Source organism: Scyliorhinus canicula, chromosome 10 (assembly GCF_902713615.1).
Source record: "Scyliorhinus canicula chromosome 10, sScyCan1.1, whole genome shotgun sequence".
Taxonomy (NCBI): Eukaryota; Metazoa; Chordata; class Chondrichthyes; order Carcharhiniformes; family Scyliorhinidae; genus Scyliorhinus; species Scyliorhinus canicula.
The window spans coordinates 69259486-69280174 of NC_052155.1; the positions used below are offsets into that span (position 1 = coordinate 69259486).

The following is a 20689-nucleotide window of genomic DNA, read 5'->3' on the forward strand; positions in this document are numbered from 1 at the left end:
TGCTGGCCTCCTGTGGATTGGAGGATTGCTGCTCTTTGCGCCCAGATGATGCCGCCGTAAGACGCTCCGCCGTTTACGACGGCGCCAACACTCTGCCAGTAAAACAGAGAATGCTGCCCCAGATAACAGAGCACTGTCAAATCTACTGGGATTGTTTGAGGATTTAACTGGTAGAGCTGATGAGGGGGAGCCAGTAGGTGTGGTTTATTTGGATCTGCAGAAAGCTTTCGACAAGGTTCTACATAAGAGATTAGTGTGTAAAATTAAAGGATTGGGGGTAGTGTATTGAGATGGATAGAAAAATGGTTGGCAGACAGGAAACAAAGAGTAGAAATAAACAGGTATTCTTCTGAATGTCAGGTAGCGACCAGTGGAGTACCACAGGGATTGGTGCTAGGGCCCCAGCTATTCACAATATATGTCAATGATTTAGATGAGGGAACTAAATGTACTATCTCCAAATTTGTAAATGACACAAAGCTGGGTGGGAGAATGAGCTGTGAGGAGGATGCAGAAATGCTTTAGTGTGATTTGCACAAGCTGATTGAGTGGGCAAATGCATGGCAGATGCAGATAATGAAGAATGGCAGGTGTGGATAAAAGCAAGGTTATTTACTTTGGTAGCCAAAACAGGAAGGCAGATTATTATCTGAAAGGCTATAGATTGAGAGAGGGGAGTGTGCAACAAGACCTGGGCGTCCTCGTACACCAGTCGTTGAAAGTAAGCATCAGGTGCAGAAGGCGGTAAGTAAGCCTTCATAGCGAGAGGAATAAAGTACAGGAGCAGGGATGTCTTGTTGCAATTATACAGGTGAGACCACACTTGGAATATTGTGTGCAGTTTTGGTCTTCTTATCTGAGGAAGGAAGTGCAGCAAAGATTTGCGAGATTGATTACTGAAATGGCGGGACTGACATATGAAGAGAGATTGAGTCAGTTAGCATTATATTTGCTGGAGTTTCGAAGAATGAAGGGGTCTCATAAAATTCCAACTGGATTAGAAATGGAAAATGCAGGGAAGATGTCCCTCATGGCAGGGGAGTCCGGAACCAAGGGTCACAGTCTGGGTCTACAGGGTAAATCACATATGACTGAGATGAGGAGAAATTTCTTCACCCAGAGAGAGATGAGCCTGTGGAATTCATTACCACAGAAAGCAGTTGAGGCCAAAACATTATATATTTTCGCAAAGGTGTTAGATGTAGCTCTTGGGGCTAAAGGGGGTCAAAGAATATGGGGGGAGAGCTTCTATATATAGGGATTGACATTGTGCTGTTGCATGCCTTCAAGAGTCGAGTCATATGATAGTCCATGACATCATCGACTACTTCGCAGGCTCAGAGTCAGTCTACACCAAATCTTTGTACAGTTAACAACCATCTAATAAGCCATTGTTGATTATTGCGTTCAACCCATGTGCTCCATCATTTCCATTTATTCATCCTGCAAGGACAATACACAACAGGGTGAAAAGACAACTGGCGACAAGAATTGGATCAGAAAACGAAAAATTTTTCGAAGTGAAAAAGAAAATAGAAGCTGTCAACGTAGAGGCAAACCAACAGTGAGTCAGCAATTGTGCATCACATATCGCACCTGAACTTGGCATCGGACCGATCAGGTTGTTAGGCCAATAAAAGAGTCCATACTTCAACAATTAATCCAGCCACCCGAGGAGTTCAGGCTGCAAAGCTTGCCACATCCAGTACAATAAGACACTGAGATAGAGGGGGCAAAGAGACAAATAATTTGGGCATCACCAGCTGATATAATTGGCTTATTCACCACATTTAAAATAGACCAATGATATAAGAGAAGTTCTAATATCGCTGGAAAATTTGGCACTATGGATCCATTTGAGGAAGACTCAGAAAAGTTGAAATCACATACAGAGACATTCCACCATTATATTCTGGCCAATAAAATTTCAGAAGATAATCAAGTCCCTTCTTTTCTTAGCATAATTGGAAGCAAAACTTTTCATTTGATCAGAAGTTTGGTCTAACCTGAGAAACCCGATGATAAAACCTATCAAGACTTGGTTAAATATTAGAAGACCATTATGCACCAAAGCTATTCATTATCGCGGAGAGATTTCGATTTCACTGAAGGAGACAGCTAGAGAGGGAATGCATTGCACAGTTAGTTGCAACCATTAAGCACCTCGTGGAATTTTGAAAATTTGATGACTCGCTTGATGATACCATTAGAGACAGCTTGATTTGTGGGTTGAGAAATGAGGTCATTCAGACAAGATTATTATTACTTTTAAAAAATATTTTTAAAAAAGATTTTCTAATTAAGGGGCAATTTAGCATGGCCAATCCACCTATCTTGCACATCTTTGGGTAGTGGGGGTGAGATCCACGCAGACACAGGGAGAATGTGCAAACTCCACACGGACAGTGACCCAGGGCTGGGATTGAACCTGGGTCCTTGGTGCCCTGAGGCGGCACAGACAAGATTATTAATGTAACAAAACTGAATTTTGAAGACAGGATTAGGTATGCCATTTCAATGGAATTTGCTGCCAAAGAGGCTTCGCAACTTGGAGCAGGCATGAGGATTCATCAACTGCTTGCTGCTCTAGACAAAATCTACCCAGCAACAAGCCTGTCATCGCTGTGCAAAAACAGGCCATTGACCGGTTGATTGCTGGAGCATGCTTGCTGGAATAAAATAACTTCTCCAGAGAAGGACCTTTAAGGAAAAGCATAGGATATTTCTAAAAGAAGAAACAAAACTAATTCAACCTGAAAAATTCAAAATGTGGAAGAAAATAAGAATAACAACAACAAAAACATAGCACACGATGAGGAACAGAAGTTGAATGTACTATCTGTACAAGGTGAATCACATTTGTTATGTGTAATTCCAAAACTGAATGGATAACCTGTAATAATTCCTGAGATCATTGTAAGGGCGCTTTGTTGTCAAAATTTTGGATCCATGGATATTTAATGGACATCTACCTTTAAGTCGAGCAGAGGAAGTGAGGAATTCAAAAATTGCAAAATAGTACACTATGCTATTAGAGATGTAGCTTTTTGAGCAGCTGAACTAAGACTTTTTGGCACCAAATAGATCAGAAGGATTTGTTGGCTGGCTGGCGGCCAATGAATTGGGTCCGAGCTGAATGGGATGGTTTTCAGAGGATGCAGGGAATGACAGTCGGATCCTGAAGGAGCAACTGAGTGTGTGTGCCTGTCCTTCTGCCACTCTCTCTCTCCAGAAATACTGCCTACCTGCTGTTTCGCTGAACATGTAGAGAAATCTTACTGGATGAATGTACAGTAAAACAAATTACAGACTGGAAACAAAAACCTCCAACTGAAGGCTCAGATTAAAGGTGTGCTGAAAGATGTCCATCCTTTTAGGTTCATCCTTAATTTATACCCTCCATTCACCTCTATGTTTGTTTGTCTGATTTGTGTGTGTGTAGTGGGTGGAGCGAATTAAAGAGGGCAGGTTAGGAATTAGATAATAGTTAACCAGTTGCACTTGCTGCACATTTAATTATAGTTATTGTTATTAATAAAAATTAATTGTGTTTAAATTTGAAAACTTCTTTTTAATTTTTCCAATTAAGGGGCAACTTACTGTGGCCAATCCATCTACCTTGCACATCTTTGGGTTGCGGTAGTGAGACCCATGCTTACACGGAGGGTGGGGGGAGGAGAAAGTGTAAACTCCACATGGACAGTGATCTGGGTCTGGATCGAATCCTGGTCCTTGGCAAATGAGGCAGCAGTGCTGACCACGGTGCCATTGTGCCACCCTTAAATTTACAAATCTAATGACTGTAGCTATTGGGTAGCCATAGACTAAAGACTTTGGGTATTTTCTGAGAATTATTTGTTATTTTCAATTGTGTTGAGACCCAGGGTCAAGTGGGGCTCGAATTGACCGCACACTAGCTCAGGGGATCATAACATCATCTACGAACAGAAATTGAATCACCCGCTATTGCTATATGTCCAAATGTAGAATCTGAACGTATAAGATTTATGGATAGATACGTCTTAGAAACCATCGCTACCAGTGATTGGGCAAACCCTACTGTGTCTGTAATGAAGCAAGACAGAACTATTAGCATTTACAAAAGATTTTAAAACAACCATCAATCCGGTTCAATGCCCGGATCAATGTCCGCTACCATTGTTTGAGAATTGTTTGCTTGCCTACCAGGAGAAACGAGGTTCAGCAAGATTGACCTATTGCAGGTTTACTTGCAAATGAATGTTGCAACTGAATCACAACACCTGCTGACTATTGTCACACATGAAGGCCTTTTCCATGACAAGAGGTTATGTTTTGGAATAATGTCGGCACCTGTTTATTTCAATAGTCCATAGAAAGATCCTTAGTGGTCTACAGGGAGTGTAGTGTTACCTTGATGATATACTAATGACTGGTACCAATGAATAAGAACACTTATGTAACTTAGAAGTCACGTCGAAATGCCTTCAGATGTATGGTCTTCATGTGAGGAAAGATAAGTGTGATTTCTTTCAAACATCAGTCCAAGATCTAGGTCATGTCAACCCGAGTAAAGGTTTATGCAAAGAAAATGGAAATTATAATGGAGGCTGTCATAATATACATTCAGGTATTTGATGGAGTGCAGACAGGCAGTCATTGACACACAGGATGACAAGTGAGCACACAGATCACAGCAGCCAATCACCAGACAGGACACGACCACTATAAAGCCAGCGGGCACCAGTTTTCCCGCTCTCTCGGGATTCAGCCTCTGAGACAGTCAGAGCTCATGAGCAGCAACTAGTACAAACACCATGTGGTAGTCAGATAGTCTGGTCAGGTTAGCCTTAGGTCTCCAGTCAAGTCAGCATAGTGTCAACCCACAGTTATGCATGTATTATAGTTAGTTGATCAATAAAATCGTGTTGCATTTCTTCAAGTGTTGGAAGCCTGTCTCTCTCAACACTGCATCAAACGCAGTCCACGTGGACCCAGCTTACCCAACACATCAGAGGGTCTGCCACCAACAAATGTAACACCGTTAAGACCATTCATCAGGTGAATTACTGTGCGAAATTGTCCCGAATCTTGTACCCTACTCAAACTGTTAAATACTTTATTGTGTATGAAACAAACTTGGTAATGGACATCAGTGGCACGATTTTCCCCGAAAATGACTAAGGGCTCGATTCAACTAATTGGGAACAAAGTCCCATTGCGTGCGCGTTTAGCCACGTGTTTCCCGGCGCTCGCAGTTGTATAACTGTGACTCGCATTGTCTAATGGGCCTCAGCAGGGGGGGGGGGGGGGGGGGGGGGTGGTGGTACGTGGGCAGTGCTGCACATAGCCCCATTTTGAATGGCGTCCCAATCTCCAAGGCCCCCGAAGCAATCCCAATGGCCCAACACCCACACAGCCTTTTTGCGCACACACATAAAATGCCAGCGTGGCATCTTGGCAGTGCCAGGCTGGTACTCAGATGGAACTGCCAGTCTGCACTACCCTGCCCAAAGGGCATGCAGCTGGGGGTGTCTGATCGCCTCAGAGACTGCCCACAAGTGCCATTCTGTCTGGGGGGACCAGTGCTAAACGGCACTCGCCCGAGGTCTCTGAAGCGAAGTGGATGAATCCCAAAGCCTCAGGTACCTCAGGAATCTGCACATTAAAGTGTGGATCTCAAAGGAATCTCGCTCTAATGTGCAGATTTGCCAAAAGGTGATCCTGCGCACAATGGGTGGGATTTACATTGTTACATCTCGTGAGATGTTGCCAGCTGCGTAGATCTGGGAGTGGGTCTCCTGACTTTTATCAGTCACGCTGCGCTGCAGCGAGCTGCTTTGCAGGAATTGCGCGGCCATTGGATCGCCCCTTAAGTTTCATTTTTGGCGCGTTTTTGGTGAGATCCAGACCTGTATTCACCCACATTTGTTAATTTTTGGGGGGCATGGGCTCTAGCCCTTTTAATTTTTTTTCTGCAGTGCAGAACCAAACTCGCCAGCCAGACCAGCTCCTCAGAGAACAAGGTGCCATCTTGAAAGGATGCCCCGATCTCAAAGTGAGCTTGAGGGACCCTACACATTCCCACCGATAGGCAATATGACCCACTTTCAGGCTCCCCTCCCCTTCACCAACACCCCCTCCCCACTTTTCCAGACCACACCTTCAAATCTCACATCCTTCATGCGCATACCCCACCCCCCCCCCCCACCCCCACCCCCACCCCTCAGGTCCAGATCCTTCATCGTGCCAACCTTGCACCCACAGCCTGGCACTGCTCAACACACTGGCAGTGCCAGTTCGACACTGCCAGGGTGCCAGCAGAGTGCCAGGACACTGCCTTGCCCTGTACCCGACCACACAGAGGGCTCCAATGGCCTCTGAGACCCACGGAATGTCCATCACACCTGGTCTCCGCTTGTGGAGACCAGCACTAATCTGTGCCCAAGTGAGGCCTGGCCGGTGTGGCCGGTAACTCCTGGGAGCCGTGGTATCTGGCTTCAACCCGGACGTGCATATTTAGAAGAGCCTAATGGCTCATTTAAATATTATTACCGGGATCCAGATGGAACCGTGCGGCATGGGTCGGGTGACTCGCGCACAATTTTGCGACCAGCGTGAAGTCTGTTTTGTTCCTGGTTGCAGTAGACACACACTCACATTGGCCTGAGGTGGTCCTGATTAAATCAACAACCGCAGAAAAAATAATTGAAAAACCTGATGAGATTTTTGCCAGATTTGGAAAACCAGGACAAATCGTGAATCCACAGTTTACGGCTCAGGAGTTCAAGGATTACTTAAAGGTGAGTGGTAGTGAACGTATAAAATCAGCACCTTACCACCCATTCACAAACGGTTCAGGCGAAAGGTTTGTTCATTCTTTCGAAGCATGCACTAAAAGTTTATAAGGACCAAGGTTCATTGCTTCGCCGCTTGAACAGTTTGATTTACTCTTACTACAGAAGACATCTGAGATAGTAGAAAGCAATCAGTTGTCACAGATCATGTTTAAAGAGCAAGTGTTGGCGCACAGCTATACCACCAGGGAGAAGTGGTTCCTGCAACTGTATTGGCTCAAACTGGTCCAATCTCTTATACAGTACAAATGGGAGATGAGATAGTATGAAGGCAACACGCAGATCAGCTGCTATCTACACATATGAATGTGCCAGTGCTATGTACGACAGAGCAACCTCAAGTGGAAACACCATCCACACAGCCAGATCATGTGACTGTAACTTCTGATCAATCCACTGAAGCAGAGGTTGCCAAATTATGCCCTGCTGCTACTCGTCTTCCATCTTTACAAAAGAGGCTGTAACATTTTCCGGGGTAGAAATATCCAGAGATGAACCTAAGTATACATCTAAGGTCAAGAACACCTGATTCCTGAAGTGCGCAGGCAACCAATGTGGAATAGATGCAAAATTGAGTCATGTGATAGTCTGTGACATCATCGATTACCTTTTCACGTTAACAACCATCTGATAAACCTCTGTTGCGTATTGCGTTCAACCCATTTTGTGCACAATTTTCAGTATTTTACCCTGCAAGTATAATAATACATAATAAAAGCGGGAACAGGTTACTGAATTGGATGATCAGCCATGATCATAATGAAAGGCGGAGCAGGATCAAAGAGCCAAATGACCTCCTCCTGCTCCTATTTTCTATGTTACTACACTAATTGTTAAGCTAATCGGGGAATAAAGGAGTATTATACTACAATCTAGTTTTTCCATGTTTTATAAATGTTTTTTTCTTGTTGTTAAAACTAATTAGCAGCTTTGTGACTGTCCTGTACACTTTATAAAAAAAGTAAAAGTTACCAGGCGGGATCCTCCATAGCCCGATGCCGAAATCGGGAAAGGCGACCGGGTGGAGAATAGCTCCCGAAGCTGGAATCGGGGCAGGTGCCAGTTTGATGCCGGGTCACGATGCTCCTCCCCTTCCAAATCAGTGTCATTGGGACACGCGCTGCATGCAGTCACAACCCCGCCTGTATAGAATTATCTGGCCAACCCACGATGCTCTGCCTCCAATGGGTGTCAGCCCTGCGCATGTGCAGTACAGGATCTGGGTGATTCTCCGACCGCTTTCCATGCATTCCGCGAGTGTTTTGCACGGCGCCAGTGCTAGCCCCTCACCGATACCGGAATCGATGAGGGTTTCGCGCCGATCTTCCCGTCATGAAACATCATGGATCCTCCATTGGCATCGGCACTTAGCCTCAGGAACTGAGAATCCAGCCCACCACCTTTTGAGTCATGGTTCCATTCTGGGATCTTCCCGTCCAGTTGTAAGATCAACTTGGATCAGAACAATATGAATAGAGTAATAAAACTGTGCCCAGTTTATATCTGATGGATATGCTTTAAGATATTCCAGGGAATCATGAAACAATAATAAGTTTCACTCTGAGTTCTGTAAAATTATACAAAGCATAACTCGAGGGAACAAATTAGTACAATAATGTTGTCGAAGTAGGAATTCACTCCATGAAGGCAAAACACTGACGTCCTTGGGTAATGTGCTGAAGTAATACTGCAAGATAGAACACTCAGCAAAGTGCTGAGTTTGTAAGTCAACAACTGAAACCTAACATTTTTAAATAATGTATGGAGCTTCCTATAATCAAATTTAGAAACCGCAATTACGTTCCAGATAATATTGACTCCCAACATCATAAACACCAGTACTACAGTATAAATGTTAATGAAAAATCTAAAAAGCTGAAAAATATTCCAGCAAACGGATTCGTAAATGTATTTCATTAAAATGTGACACATAATTCGACAGTGTTGGCTGGATGCAGCACAGCCGACACGATTCACAAAGTATACATTCTGCAACTGCATATTTTCTTAGCAACAAAATTATTGTAAAGTTAAATTAAAGTGTGCTCCAGGCTTTACCTGGGTAATACGGGTGGAACGCTCATCATTGAAAAAAGGACTTTTTGGAGAAAGTAGATGGATCTCCCCGATGACACTGAAGCTGAAAGAGTCACTTGGTAAATGCTCCCCCACCACCCACTGCTGTGGTGTTCCAGGGCCCAGGGTCACTGGTGACCTCCATCCCAAAATCTGAAGGCAGCCTCAAGCCTTCTTTGGATCCTGACTTTTGTCGCCACGTTGGTTCAGACATGTGCTGAACCGATGTGTTTTTCTGCTGGTGTTACAAAGAAGTGGGCATGAGGGGGAAGATTCCACTTGGGCCATCATTTGCATCTCATTAGCGGGATGCAAATTAGTTTAACACCGGCCTCACGGCCGATCTGCCATTCCGGGCACCATTGGAAGATTCCATTGTAAATTCACGCCGACGTGAAACCAATTTATGGGCCTCCCGCTAAATTCACCCTGCCCCCTTTGCCCGCCATTGATCCTGCAGGCGAGGGCTTGGGAATATTCCACTCTACATTTCAGTAGTGTTTATCTGTATACCCACAAGAAATAACATCAAGACAAATAAGGAATACGCAGAATCATACTCAATTAACAGGTAGGATTTAGGGCGGGATGTTTCAGCTGCGCCCCTGCCCCGTGACAGGAAATTGCCTCTCGAGGTCAACAGACCTTTACATGGTCCCTGTTCCATCCATGGTAATCTTGCCTCAGGCTCGGCCGAAAAATACAGCCCTTAGTCTTGGGTCAGAGACATATTATTAACCTATACATTCGACTTTTGCAAAAGTAGTTTATTATTAATGAACATCAGTTTTTACAATCACATTTCTTGCATCATTTATCCACTTTCTAATCATTAATTTATCAGCCAATTCTTTTCTTCTTCCTCGTTGCCAAGTCTCCATTTCATCCTGTTTATTTGGTGAATTCAGTTATTTTAATTTGTTGCTATTCAGCGTGAATACAGGAGTGTGAAAAAAACATTTCTCCTCAATCATGACAGCAAAGCGGCTTATTCAAGCATATCCCAACATAAATAATTCTGAGAGATACAGTGCCCACATCATTTTCTCAATCATGCAATTAAATTCCTCTATACTTAATTCAAGCAATACTTAAATGCAAACAAGGAGCTCAAAAATTCAAAATTAACAACAAAATTGAATCTGACAACTTCTCTCTCCCTTCAGAAAGTGCAATACATAACTTGGTCCCGAAGAAGTCATATTGGATTTGAAACATTGACTCTGTTTCTCACTCCACAGGTGCTGCCAGACCTGCTGAATTTTTCTGGCACTTTTTTTTTAATTTTAGCACATACCTTTCCAGCCATCCAAATATTCTCTACCAACAGACATAAGACTGCACAGGCAAGAAATTGGGCAAAACTTAGATTAACTTTGTCCAACAGGGCTACTTTAACAGTGAACTCCCAACAGTCAATACCTGCCCACTCTCCCAATAAGGATGAATTTACCTCAGCATTAAATGCATTTCCTCTCGTCTTCTCCATTTGAGGCTATAATTTGAATTTTATTTTCAGATAACCTTTCAAAATTGCATTTTCATTTTTCTTCACAGCAATGGGGGATGCAAATGATACTTAAATGGTATTTAATGATTGCATACCGGGTCTCACAGTTAGGATTGAGACAAGGAGAATTTTATTCTATCAGGGTTGTTACTCTGTGGAATTCTCTGTGGACTAGGTCATTGAGCATATTCAAAGTTAAGTTATGTTAAGTTAAGTCATTGGGGTTGGGGGTGTGGGAGGGAGTGGAGGTGGGGGGGGGGGGGGGGGGGGAGGTTGTTGCAGTCACTATGGTGGAATTGAAGTCACAATCAGACCAGCCATGATCTGATCGAATGGGGGAGCAGGCTCGATGTGCCGCATGGCCTACTCCTGTATTCTTATGCGTTGATACCTCAATTAAAACTTAAAGAATGAAGGAAACCAATTCACTCTTTGGATTCTTTCGCATGTGTCAAAATCATATACAAATGATCTTATTTACTTTCCCCAGGTGTCATTCATACGTTCCTCAGTTCTATTAAACTATATCGCAGAAGCACTCAGCTGGGTTAATGTCTTTCTTTTCCTCATAGCATTTGGCAAGCATCGCCAATGATTTGAAGTGTGCCCACTATTGAGGAACAAGCTTCTCATCTCAATAGGGCTAATCATAAAATACAAAGTGCTTCTGTTACTCACAGTACTGCTATGATTGGACTTGTATTTCACTGCAACACAGAAATACAATGGTGCTGATTTTTATTTTGCCGACTGGGTGTATAAACTGATGTTGTTGAATGGCTTCCCCTTAGAAGAAATGGCATGATTTTTATTGCCGTGGAAACAAAATTAGGTGGTTTCTTTAATAGGCAGTGAATCCACAATGTCAGTTTTACGTCCTGGCGTTAAGTTCATTAGGTAGAGCTGATTGATTTAGATTGTGACCAAATACCTTTGAAGAGATTCTGAAACAGTTAAACTCTTGCCTGACAATGCATTGAGAAAGAGCCTGATGCAACATTATGATTATGCCCCCCCATCTATGTGCTCTTTATTTTTAATTAAAAGATTAATCTGATCAAGGATTAACCGTTTTCAAATCACATTGGTGTTTATTCAAGGAGGTAATTAAACCTGTTAATCCTTCTTGTTAAGCATTAATAGAAACGTTTTTGTCCTGGCAAACTACAATGATTACTTCCGCTGCTGGTTGTTCCAGTCAAACAGAGGTTTCAGATCTGGCTTATTTCCGTCCCTCATGTGTTTCCCCAATGTCCACATAGTACTGACTTTGAAACAAGATAACAGATCTGCAAAGAGAGTATATGCACAATCCAAAATGTCTATAACATTTCTTGATATAAGCTCTGACCAACATGTACTGTTTGTGGTTTATTTGTTAACAAAGAAACAATATCAACCAAGCTGCTCTATATCATGCTCATTGAAATTAACAGACCTTCGTGTTGATTCTTTTTTATTATGCAGAACAGAATGAAAAACAGCCTCAAGAAGAATAAAGGGCAGCTTACCAAGGGGTTGTCCTGCAACTATTCTGGAATTCTCCCCTGCCACTGCCGCACGTGCATTCCTTTCACTCATGTATTGTACAAATGCATATCCTTTGTGCACAGAGCAGCCAACTATCTTTCCATATTTGGCAAAAATAGCTTCTATATCAGCTTTTTTCACAATGGCTGTGTTGAGATTGCCAATAAAGACTCTGGAGTTGATGGATCTGGGATCATTCTTATTGGTAACATTGCTGGTCTGTGTTTTGCCAGTCATTGTAGATTATCTTTGCCTAAGAGAAGAAAAAATAATCATTTAACATCTCAAACCTATGGTAGCTGCTCAGCCATGATAATGAACTTTAAATCAAAATCACAAAGACCAAATACCTTTCCTCCTCTTTAGGTCCAAAGGGCTCTTTAAACCCGCAGACACATCTGTGAATATCCATTATTCTCTCTAGCATCTCCAACCTACTCATATAGTTAATAAATTAGTGCCATTCAGATTGTACACAGCTGGGATTAGGCACAACTTTAAATATTGGATTGATATATTTGGCATTTTGTTAATAAAGACCAGGCATGAGTCCTCCGAGTTTGAAAAATTGTGTTTCGCATACACTTACTATTTCATTTACAGTACTAAGCTCTTTATTAATATGTTATGATTCATTTTCCCACAAAAAGTGCCACAAATAAGAACCATTAGAAATGACTGACTATTATTTTGGAAGCATTCTGAGACAGTAAATTACACTGTAAGGTTGTATCCTTGGCCCCGAGATGAAGCCTGTTTCCAGATAGCAGAAGTGAGTTTGATGATCTTGGCTGTAACAGGCGATTTATTGCACCCGCATTCAATTCATGTTTCTGATGCAGGAGTGCTTTAAATAGCATACAGGGCAGCATAGAACACTAGAGTCAGAGGACACACCTTACACTTGAAGGATGGTAAATTCAAAATGGTACTCGAGAAATCAGAGCCCTCGTATTTACCTGTAGCCATGGAAAGAGGCAGGAAGGGGGGGGGGTGGCTCTTTGTAGGGGGTCAGGTTTCTCTCAGGGAACTCAGAAGTAAGGATTAACACCAGGGAACCTACAAAACATTCTGCAGGTTTCCCACACAACAGCCATCTCTTGAGTGGAAAAGCATGCAGTTGAAGGCCACAGTCAGGGAGTGGGATCACATGGGTGAATGGTGAAGTGGGGGAAGGTGGTGAAGATGGGGGGTTAGGGGTGGGTGGGGTTGAGGAAAATCACAGTGCCCGAGATAATGGAGGGCATGCGTATATTGCAGCAATCATTCAGGTCAGTGGAGGTTGGGGTGGAAATCAACAGATTGCAAAGTGGCCTCCTGCTTCTCCTGGCCTGTACACAGGGCAGCAAATGCACTCATAGATCAAATATTTTTCTCCCATTACCTGTCGGGTTCTTTGCGTGAGATTAGTTGAACATGATAATCATGTAAAAGTAGTTATACAACCTTGTTAAAATACTTCAAAAGTTGACCACCTCCTTAGAGTGGCAGATATCTAATTCATGGTTCATGTGAATATTTAAGAGGTCATTTTAAAAAAAAATTTAGAGTACCCAATTCATTTTTCTTTCCAATTAAGGGGCAATTTAGCATGGCCAATCCACCTACCCTGCTCATCTTTGGGTTGTGGCGGCGAAACCCATGCAAACACGGGGAGAATGTGCAAACTTCACACGCACAGTGATCCAGAGCCGTGATTGAACCTGGGACCTCGGCGCCGTGAGGCAGCGGTGCTAACAACACACCACCATGCTGCCTCAGAGGTCATTTTTAGTTCTGGGAAGATTAAAGTTTAACTGTAGAAAATGGTATAAACGCACTAAAGCAAATTGGAATCTGTTACACTTAAAAGGTTCATGTTGTTGAAAAGGTTAACAGCTTATAAAGGTTAGATCCTAAATAGCAGGTGGGCTTACTGATCTGGAGAACTGTAGATGTGATGTGAAACACTTCCTGTAAACAAGTGCAGTCCAGAGAGCTGCTTTGATTTGGGAGTTACAGTTAAATTGGTTTAAAAGCATTCAGTGAACCCTGAAAGGCGGAATTATCATGGAAATGGGTGAAGCATATGAAGTGTCTCTGGTTTCAATTTATCTGTGTGTTTGCTGGGAGAAGTAATTAGTTATAGGTTTGGACCTCGTGCAATTTGCAGCTCACAGAGAAGTCCTGGGAACTGTTCATGCAGTTAAGGCTCAAGAGAGGTCATGGGAGCTAAGAAGGTAATATAAGTTCACTGGTTTTCTGCTGGAGACAGTTAGGTCATAGAGAGCCCTGGGAGCCATTTATAGCTCCGTGCAGACAGGTGACTGTGGTTAGCAGAAACCTCACAGCAGTAGCAGTCTACTGAAAATGAATTAGAAGTGTGCCGGTGATTAGAGTTATGAATCCTGTGTAACACAGTCTCAGAAGCAAATGGACCATTGGGAGGTGAGCAGTGGTTGAGGCAGTCTGTGACTGAGTGACTTTTCAGGTAATTCAGAGGCTTGGCCTGGAATTTCTCATCCTCCTGCGGCAGGGTTTTGGGTGGCAGACGTGGCCCGCCATTGGCTGGTGGCAAGGCCAGTGAGCAGTATAAAATGTCATTCCCTTCAGTGGGACCAGAAGACCTTGCCACTCGTAAAATGAGGGCCGCCTCTGCTGCCAGAAAACCAGCCACAATGGGGGCCAGAACCTTCGGCCCTAAACCTTCAAAAATTAAGAGTCGGAATCCCCCTTGAGGGAGTCAGAGTTTTAACGAGATTTTGTAACTCATAATGGTCACTGATGTCTGGGTGAGTTGCTGAAAAATTCATGGGATCGATCTTGGTGGCATCTCCCATTTAATGTTCACTCATAGTTTTCTTGTTTTTTCTTTATAAATTTCGAGTACCCAGGGCGCGATTCTCCGCACTCCCGACGGTGCGGAGATTAGCGTGGCTCGTAAAATTTTACGGCCACGCTGTTCCGACGCCCTCCCGCTATTCTCCACCCCCCCCCCACGCCCGACTCCCGATACGAATCGCTGCCGCCGTTTTTTTACGGCCGGCAGCGATTCTCAGCTGATGGATGGGCCGAGTTCCCAGCCCTTTACAGCTGTTTTTACGAACGGCAAACACACCTGGTCTGGCCGTTCGTAAAAACGGCCGTAAACTGTCGATTTTTAAAACCATGGCACCGATTGGCACGGCAGTACCACGGCCGTGCCAAGGGTGCCATGGGCCCGCGATCGGTGCCCACCGATCGCGGGCAGCGGGCCCGATGCCCGCGCACTCTTTGTCCTTCCGCTGCCCCGCAGTATCCATTCGCGGGGCGGCTGAGGGGCATCCCGGCCCGCGCATGCGCGGGTTTCGTGCAAATGCGCGATGACGTCATCCGCGCATGCGCGGGTTGGAGTCTTCCAATCCGCGCATGCGCGGCTGACGTCATATGACGCGTCAGCCAGCGCTAACTCTGGCAAGCGGGCTTAACGAAATTCGTTAAGCCCGCGATGCCGGAGTTTACGGCGTCGGGATGCTAGCCCCGACCGGGGACCAGAATGGTTCCCCGTCGGGAAGGGGGGTGCTGGCGTCAAACCCGCCCGGATTTGACGCCAGCCTTACGATTTCTCCCCCTCTGGGAGAATCGCGCCCTCAATTTTTTTTTCCAAAGGGGCAATTGCTCCTAAGGGGCAATTTAGCGTGGCCAATCCACCTAGCCTGCACGTCTTTGGGTTGTGGGGGCAAAACCCACGCAAACATGGGGAGAATGTGCAAACTCCACACAGACAGTGACCCAGAGCCAGGATTCATAGTTTTCATAGTTTTACAGGATTCATGTATTGCAGATTGTTTTATTTTTTTGACTTTGTATTGTAAGGTTTATTTTGATTATTTAAGTCCTGGAGGGCAACTGGGATTTCAAATGTTGCCGACCCTAATCAAAATGTTACTGGTCCCAAACCGTTGGTATACTCCCCAATCTGCTTCTGTTGAAACTGCTTGAAGACTAATTTGAAATTTTTGTTTCCCATCTGCCCAAAACCCACCAGTTATTTCGTATTAAATTTATCCCCAGTATTTGAGTGAGCAAATGGTCAATCTATAGAACAAGCTTCCCATGAAAACAGTGGCAGCTTTATGTTCATGGAATTTACAGTGCAGAAGAAGGCCATTCGGCCCATCAAGTCTGCACCAGTTCTTGGAAAAAGCACCCCACTTAAGCCCACACTTCCAACTTATCCCCATAACCCAGAAACCCCACCGAACCTTTTTGGACACTAAGGGCAATTTAGCATAGTCAATCCACCTAACCTGCACATCTTTGGACTGTGGGAGGAAACCGGAGCACCTGGAGGAAACCCACGCAGACACGGAGAGAATGTGCAGACTCCGCACAGACAGTGACCCAAGCCGGAATCGAACCTGGGACCCTGGAGCTGTGAAGCAACTATGCTAACCACTGTGTTACCATGCTGCCCACTGTGCTACTGTGCTAAGTATTGATTCATGAAATACAAATTAGTCGCTAGATAGAACAGAATTCAAACATTGCTGAACAGGGAGATATGTTGCTGACGCTTTTCGTTTTGCAGTCAGCAAGACAGACACAAGAATGCCATATTTCAAATGATCACTACAATTTATACTACAAGAGAAAAGGGACCTGATTGGCACAGGCGTTGCCATAGAGAACAGAATGGGGAACTATAGGCTCCTCAAGCTCTTGCGTAATTCAAAAGGATGCAAGGCTTGAACATATTCTTTTTGTTTTCAGAGAACGATTCCCTGGTTATGAGTGCATGTTGCTTCTAGCAGGCATAAATTATTCATGTTATGAGCTTGACTGGTTATCTTAAATTGGCTGTTAGTGTAGTTATTACCACACTCAGGATTGTTGAGCAAGTGCTGTCCAATTGAGGAATCACATCTAACAGTTGATATTTTGTTTTAGGTTTTGTAAGTTTGGGTTAGTTGGGTATGATCTGTGCTTGACCTATTATGTATAATTGAAGGAATATCCTGTTTGATTCCATCAGGCAATTGTCGGGACATACACATCTTTGCTCAATTGTCTTTTGGACAAATGGCAGCTTTCTGCTAGTGAAAAATACCAATTCCTTGGCCCACGGTATACTAGCAGCATAAAATGGCTTGCTTAATCTGTTGTTCAAATTTTTGAGATGCACCTTAAGATTGGCCATTTCAGCAATTTTATAAATAGGGCCCTAGCCATTTGCTCACCTTGCAAGCTTGGTACATAAGTAGAGCGCATGAAAGCTATCCTGAAGAACAATGACTACCCTGGTTAGATCACCATTCGCTGTGTATCATGCAAACTCAGAAATGGGTCAAAGGCTGGCACTTTTGACCTGCAAGATGCCTGGTCTACCACAAATTACTCTGGAAAGGCAAACTATCTCAAACATTTGAACGGCAGTTTAAACAAGCAATTTCATACTGCTACTATGCAGTGCCTTCAAGAGTGGTATTTTCTACTAACAGATGATGTCGGAAGTCCAGAAAGACAGTCTGCCTAGCGCACAACTGAGCAATGTCATATATGAATTTAAGGGGCTGGTTTAGCTCACTCGGCTAAATCGCTGGTTTTTGAAGCAGACCAAGCAGGCCAGCAGCACGGTTCGATTCCCGTACCAGCCTCCCCCGGACAGGCGCCGGAATGTGGCAGCTAGGGGCTTTTCACAGTAACTTCTTTGAAGCCTACTCGTGGCAATAAGCAATTTTTATTTAATTTCAAGTGCCAGTGTAATGTCAGGTATGTTGGACACACATCCCAATGATTGGGTGACAGAATCAGACATCACGTCCCTTTTTTTGTGCATAATAGATAGCGTAGACTGTACTCAACCAGCCCATGCTTGGAAAACCCAAAATAAAACACGTACTGTTAGATTTAATTTTGCAATTGGGTAGCATTTGCTAAATAATCCTGAGCACGATAACAGCTACACTAACAAGCAATTTAACATAATCAGTTGGCCTCGTAGCATGGCACATTTACACTTGCTGGAAGTGACATTCATTCATACATGGGGACCCGTTCTCTGAAAACAAAATCATTATGTTCAAGGTTTGAACCATTTTGTATTATTCAGGAACTGGGGGATCCTATAGTTCCCCATTGTGTTCTCCAGGACAAAACCATAGTGAATCAGAGATGACTTTCCAATGTTTCTACATCCTTTTCTCTTGTGGATAAATTGATGTAATCATTGGCATTTTTTGCATTTGTCCTGATGTGTGCAAGATGAAAAGCTTCAGCAATATATCTTTCTTTTCAACAATATTAAAATACTAAATTAGATAGATGTTGTCCAGAAAATAATTTGCATAATTTGAACATCATATTTGATGAGCATAATCTGCTGTTAAGAAAAACTTTGGACCCCTGCTTCCCAATGCTCTCCATCATTTTTTTTTTACATTGTGTCTGGATATGCTGTAAACTAAATGATAAAGGTTAATTAATTAATCAACATTGTATCAGGCAACTATCAGAATAATAGAAGTGAAGACATTGGTCCTTTCTTGTCTAGAAATTTCTATATTCTTACGTTTCTTCAGTCAACTTCAAAAAGGACCATACAGATGGTTGTGCTCAAAATAAACCATTGGGAAATGGTCTTGGACAAGCAGCATCCACTTACATTTCATGTCCACATTGAGAGATTAAAATCTCTATCAGGTCATTTAGGAAACAACAATGCAAGGAGGTACCTGAGTGGAAAAATGGGTGCGCAATCAATGACCCTCTAAGCTCTGAGATAGCCAGCAGGTCTGTAGAATTTACTGAGTGTAACTAGCACTGGCCTGACTTTAATAATACTAATAATAATAATAATCGTTATTGTCACAAGTAGACGCACATTAACACTGCAAACCAATGGTAGTACCATTCAGGTGTTATGTTATATGGAGGTTTTTTTTAAAGAAGAATATGTCTGTGCCGAGGTGATGTATGTAGGCCGCATGCCCCGGCAACTGGTGGATTGTATCAAACAGCGTGCACCTTTGGCTGTTTGCAATACACAAAGAACTAACCATACTCACAAGCCGGTACTTGCAAAACTCAAAACATAGGAGGGGGTTTTGTGCCCTTGTTCGCCGTGAGTGCAAAATGTGACATGGGTGCAAAGTTCTGCGAGAGCTGGAAATGAGAATCTAGTCAGCAAGATCTTGTTTTCTGATTCCCCCTCTCCCCAGCCAAGTGATGTAATGAGGTTCCCTCCCAGCAAGGTGGGGCACCTCGTTTCCATACATTTAAATATAATTGGTAACATCCTCTCAACATTAGGAATTCCCTCCTTTCCTACACGACATGGGCAGTGGTGGGGGCGGGGGGGAGAGATTTACCCATGTGCATGCGGAGGGGGGGGGCTCTCTCTGTGTGCGCAGTGGGGTTCACGTTTTTTAAAATTGCACATTGTAGCACATTTTAAAAATGGTGTTGCAATCTTGGGATTCTCGGAGTTGTGGCTTTCGCCCGAGGCTAGGTTCAGCTTGCGGCGGTTCGTCGACTGCCTTTTTCTGGCCGGCCACCTAAGTGTTATCCCGAACACGTCATCCGTCTGCACGGATACTTCCATGAACATTTCTGCGCCAGATTCATCCTCATCCTGCTGGTCCGGACGCTGGGGTATAGATGGCTGGATCCCCCGGGTGAGGGGCGGTTCATGGTATAAAGGGGACGTAAATGTTGTCAATTAGGCGCCGTGTAGCACGGGTTCCCACTTCTTGAGGTGGTCCAAATGCTTCCGCTGAACTATCCCTGGAATCCAGCAGATCGGTCCTGTCCTCTCCTGCATGACACCTGGGAGCCAAAATGCGCCATCTCCAAAGTTGAGGGCATAGACCCCCATCCCCCGAGTGAAACTGCCACCCTGGCATCTTCCAGTCACAGTGTCAATTCTGCTCCTTGCGCTATACCCACTTAGAAAACCGCCTCAGCACTTATTGCAGGTTGTCCATATGCTCCTTCTCCATGGTTCCTGTGATGAGCATGTCACCTTCCGCAGACCCTGCAGGATATTTTTCATTACACGCTGGAAAATCGCTGAGTCAGATGAGACTCCAGACCGGAGGCGGGTGTATTTAAACAACTCTCAATGGTTGTTTATGGCATGTGCAAGGCCCTGGCTCATGGTGACCTCGGAAGCTGCCTTGGATGGTGTCCTCTGTGCTGATTTTGCAGCTCTGGCCATCGCGTGTCCTCCATCGACACATTTGGCAATGTGTCCGGTTTCCCCGATCGTCCTCAGGGAAGGTATCCCTCAGGTCAGCCGTGGCTCCCAAGTGCTTGGCCCGGCTGTGGAATTACCTCTGGGCTTGCCCTTTGGGAGGTGATCTGTCCTGTCCGGCATTACCCCATGATGCAGTGAGAATTCAAAACAGAGGGCGGGACTAACTATGGACACCATGGACCCCTGCAGCTTTAACACCCCTCTCTCTGCATTCTCATGGGACAGTGACAGCTCGATGGCCCATTTTAAATCTAAAGTGGGGTCTGCCAACAGCTTCCTCTGAGTGGGTGTGGTGTTTATCCCACAAATCAACCTATCTCTCAACATTTCAGAGAGGGACGGCCCAAACTCGCAATATTCTTTCAGTCGTCTGAGACGGGTCAAGAAGTAATCGACTGATTCACCAGGAGACTGCACCACAGTGTTAAACCTATACTGCTGCAGGATTGTGGAAGTTTATACTCCAAAACTCCCACTGGGAGATCAGCAGTGGTTTCCTGGTTGGCTTCATGGAGGTTAAGA

The 20689-nt window shown here is 44.1% G+C and overlaps 1 protein-coding gene across 8 annotated transcripts in view; it reads right to left on the reverse strand.

The window, feature by feature from the left end:
• Positions 1-20689, reverse strand: part of LOC119972445 (RNA-binding Raly-like protein) — a 1269223-nt gene that overhangs the window by 629729 nt on the left and 618805 nt on the right. For all 8 annotated transcript variants that reach the window (XM_038809148.1, XM_038809145.1, XM_038809147.1 and 5 more), the window contains one exon: positions 11934-12205. In XM_038809148.1, coding sequence (XP_038665076.1) covers positions 11934-12189 — 256 coding nt within the window. In that variant the 5' untranslated portion in view covers positions 12190-12205. The remainder of the gene's footprint in view (positions 1-11933; positions 12206-20689) is intronic.